This window comes from Bos javanicus, chromosome 3, assembly GCF_032452875.1.
Source record: "Bos javanicus breed banteng chromosome 3, ARS-OSU_banteng_1.0, whole genome shotgun sequence".
NCBI classification, from domain to species: domain Eukaryota; kingdom Metazoa; phylum Chordata; class Mammalia; order Artiodactyla; family Bovidae; genus Bos; species Bos javanicus.
The window spans coordinates 11,484,502-11,488,976 of record NC_083870.1 but is presented as its reverse complement, the minus strand read 5'-3'; the positions used below and the strand labels follow the sequence as shown (position 1 = coordinate 11,488,976).

General features: G+C 43.3%; 1 protein-coding gene across 1 annotated transcript; it reads left to right on the top strand.

The window, feature by feature from the left end:
• The first annotated feature begins 987 nt into the window (after positions 1-987).
• LOC133238791 (S-phase kinase-associated protein 1-like) lies at positions 988-1,834 on the top strand. The gene has a single exon (XM_061402286.1). It carries the CDS (start codon positions 1,089-1,091, stop codon positions 1,578-1,580), a length of 492 nt encoding a protein of 163 aa, XP_061258270.1. The 5' UTR covers positions 988-1,088; the 3' UTR covers positions 1,581-1,834.
• The last annotated feature ends 2,641 nt before the right edge of the window (positions 1,835-4,475 follow it).

Below are 4,475 nucleotides of genomic sequence, written 5' to 3'. Positions count from 1 at the left end.
GGAAAGTGCAAGATGAAATGAAATGGTCAAAAAATTATCTGAGGAAGTATAGAAGATTTTGAGGGGGGAAGGGTGGAAGAAGTATAGGAAATTACTTCACGAGCACTGAAGGAGTTTCAATTAATGCATGAAAGTTGAGGTAGTTAGTACAGAAAGGATGAGGGATATTTTGCTGGAAAATGGGGATTTTTAGAACCCTGTTTTTACCATGAGCTGGTCACCTTCTTCCTACAAATTATATGTGTTTGTGTGCTATGTTGCTTCAGTTGTGTCCAACTCTGTGTGACCTTATGGACTGCAGCCTAACAGCCTCCTCTGTCCATGGGATTTCCCAGGCAAGAATGCTGGAGTGGGTTGTTGTGCCCTCCTCCAGGGGGTCTTCCTGACTCAGGGATTGAACTGGTGTCTCCTCTTACATCTCCTGAATCGTCAGGCAGGTTCTTTACCACTAGCGCCACCTGGGAAGTCCTTTTACTGACTGTATTTCTGGTCACTTGTCTCAATGCCCTGTTGTGCCACAGTCACATCTTAATTACAAGGATAGTAGGAAGAGGATGGCTCTACACATATAAAAATGTACATGTGTGCTTTCCTAAGGAATTATCTTCTCAAATGAGGGTTGTCTGGGAGAAATTAACTAAGCTAGTTCAAGTAGAATTAATCTTGTATTTGACAATGACTGGTTTTCTCAAAATGTGTGAGACTATTAGTGGCTCATTAAATTCATCAGGAAAGGCAAAAGGCAGTCAGGAATTTAGAAAAAAAAATAATACATTGAAATTTGCTCTCTGAGTATTTCTACCCAATCAACCTATCAATTCTCAATCTTTGTGAAAGCTAAGTTTGTTTTATTTTTTAAAAACTTTTTATTTTGTAAAACAAAACAACAATGTTGTGGTAGTTTCAGGTGGACAGTAAAGGGATTCAACCATCCATATACATGTATCCATTCTCCCCCCAAATACCTTCCCATTTAAGTTTGTTTTAGGCTGCAGTGGCCTTGTTCTCCGCTTTTCAGTGTTGCTGTTTGACGACGTTGCCCTGCTCACTTCAGCCTCCGGCCCGCCATCTCCTTGAGACCTACCACCATGCCTTCAATTAAGTTGCAGAGCTCTGATGGAGAGATATTCGAAGTTGATGTTGAAATTGCAAAACAATCTGTGACCATCAAGACTATGTTGGAAGATTTGGGAATGGATGATGAAGGAGATGATGATCCAGTCCCCTTGCCAAATGTTAATGCAGCAATATTGAAAAAGGTCATTCAGTGGTGCACTCACCACAAGGATGATCCTCCTCCTCCTGAGGATGATGAGAACAAAGAAAAACGAACAGATGATATACCTGTTTGGGATCAAGAATTCCTGAAAGTTGACCAAGGGACACTCTTTGAACTTATATTGGCAGCAAACTATTTAGACATCAAAGGTTTGCTTGATGTTACCTGCAAGACTGTTGCTAATATGATCAAGGGCAAAACTCCTGAGGAGATTCGAAAGACATTCAATACCAAAAATGATTTTACTGAAGAAGAGGAAGCCCAGATACGCAAAGAGAACCAGTGGTGTGAGGAGAAGTGAAGTTTCGTGTCTAACGCTGTAACACTGTAAGGATTATTCCAAATACTAGTTGCACTGCTTTGTTTATAATTGTTAATATTAGAAAAAGAGTCAACAAATGCAGCAGCAAGTCAATTGTATCAGCAGAATGTTGTCCTCATTGCATGTGTAGTTTCAGTACAGTTCCCAAACTTAAGGCCCAGTTTCTTCTAGTGTGATTGAAAGTTTCTTTTCTTTGCTCTGAATAAAATTGAACTGTGGGTTCCCTATAGAAAGTGGCATTTTGGGCTTTCCCTTTTTGTAAAGCAATTTCTGCCTAGTTTATTGTCCAGTTAATTTAAGTTCAGTGACTTTTAAAGTTGGCGTTGTAAATAAAGCAACTTGCAAAAAACTTTCTGAAATAAAAAAAAAAAAGTTTGTTTTATATCACTGATTAGGGAAACAAAAATCTGTGTGTCTTTCACTGACTTATATGGAGTATACATACACATACATACACATATACACAGGAGAATCATTGTGTTTGCTAGGCACAAACTTATTTATCATTCTCAATGTAAATCTCTATGTGGTGTTATTTAACTGCTCTCAACTGTAATTCACTCCTCTATGTATAACTTAGGTTGATATCTTTAAAATTACATTTTATTGAATCATAATTGATTCATCTGTTCAATGGTAAAAGGTGTTTTATAAAATCAGTTCCAACATGCAGGCCAGCCTGATAAGCTACAAATCCAATTTACATGCAACTATATGATATCATGTGGCTTCCTAGGTGGTGTTAGTTGTAAAGAGCCCACTTGCTGACGCAGGAGGCCTAGGAGACGTAGATTTGATCCCTGGATCTGGAGGATCTTCTGGAGGAGGGCATGGCAATCCACTCTAATATTCTTGCCTGGAGAATTCATGGACAGAGGAGTCTGGTGGGCTGCAGTCCATGGGGTTGCAGATAGTCGGACACAACTGAAGTGACTTAGCACACATGCATGCATATTATAATCTGGCCAAGATCACAGAAATTCCCTAATTCATCCTCGACTTAGCATTTTCCTGCAGTGTATTCAAAAGAGATATATACATAGGATATGTGAGGAAAGAGCAAATTAGCCACGATGGTGTGGTCAGGCCCTCTTGCCCCACGGCCTCTTGCCCAGTGTCTTGTAAGGTAACCCTGAGATCACCTGTAGCACTGCATGTGTGTGCCACGACACACTCGCCTGGTCATGGGCTGCTTTGTGTGGTGTGCATATTCTCACTCCACCTAAACCACAGTGGAGTTACTGCTGTGTTGTGGCTGTGTCCATTGGGTCAGTCACAAGAGGAGAGAATAGAGTGTCTACTGCTACAGTTTCTGTATCAGCCAGGAGAGAATTCTGTCATGGCTGCTGTGCCAGCCAGAAGAGAGGCTGTTGTGTTAGGTTATGCTATGGCTGTTGCCAGGAGCCTGTAGTTCCTACGGCTCCTCAAGCCTTCTTCCAGTCTCTTAGCTTGAGCCTTGCCTACCCTGGGTTCAGCAGACAGCATGCACAGTGAGATACAAAGAGACAATTGGTTTCACAAGCGTGATCAGCAATACAACTGGTGTAGTTGGCAGGATACCCAGCAGGTAGGGAAGCCTGAGGCTCCGCTGGAAGGAGGAAGCCACTGGCCACACACAGTATGTGGTACCCTGTGGCTGTGATCCTCCAGGTGTGGGCTCGGTTGGAAGATTGGGAGGCAGTTGACAGATCACCAGATAATACTGAAAAGGCATTAGAAGTGGTGAGTTCCTGTTTCCCAAACAAGGCAGCACGGACTGCTCTGGCACTGTGGGGTGGATTTTTCTGACTGTCCTGAAGGAGAATATGGATGGTGGTCTACATAATGCCATGTCAGGGAGAAATGTGCAGAGATGCTTAGAAGAACTAGAGCAAAGTATCCTGGCATACAAAGCTTCCCTGGTGGCTCAGACGGTAAAGCATTTGCCTATGATGTGGGAGACCTGGGTTTGATCCTGGATTGGGAAGATCCCCTGGAGAAGCAGATGGCAACTGACTCCAGTACTCTTGCCTGGAAAATCCCATGGACGGAGGAGCCTGGTAGGCTACAGTCCATGGGGTCACAAAGAGTCGGACATGACTGAGTGACTTCTCTCTCTCTTCTCTCTCTATCCTGTCATTAGAGCAAGAACCCCGTGGGCCTGAAGAACCCAGCATCTCTAACAGTGAGGTGGTAAGTGACAGTGATGATGAACATTATGAGAATGCAGGTTCCTGCTTGGCAGCAAGGCCTATGGTATAGTGGAAAATGAAGCATGAGCAGCCTATAGGCCTGAGGGGCATCCTCCAGGGGCCCCCGATGCGACTGAATTCACAATGAATTGACCATATACACAGGTGAAATTGGTTGACTTGGGTAAGCAGTTTCAGCAAATGCAAGGGAAAACCTTTGCAGCTTGGCTTTGCAACTCTGGGACATAGGGGTGGGGCTGGCACCTGTTGAGGGTTTTGTGGGTCTTTACTGAGAGAAGTAGAAGGATGGCATGCAAGACCATTTTGAAAGTGTGAAGATCCCAAAGAGGGCCTGAGCAGGCAGGGGTACCATCTGGGTTATGGGGATGCAAATGCAGGCTGGTCTGTGTGGAGATAAACTACAAAGGCTGTGTCCTATACAGAACATTGTACTGTAAGTGCTGTGTCCTGTGATGTAGATTTAGGCTGTGTCCTCTGATGTAGGTTTAGAACAACATACTGTAAAGGCTGTGTCCCGTGCTGTAGATTTAGTTGATGAAGATTTAGACTGTGTTCTCTGATGTAAGTTTAGAACAGTATTCTGTAAAGGCTGTGTCCTGTGATGTAGATTTAGTAGAACAGTGTACTGTAAAGGCTGTGTCCTGTGGTGTGCTACTAACCTCTGATTCTCTTGCAGATTTAG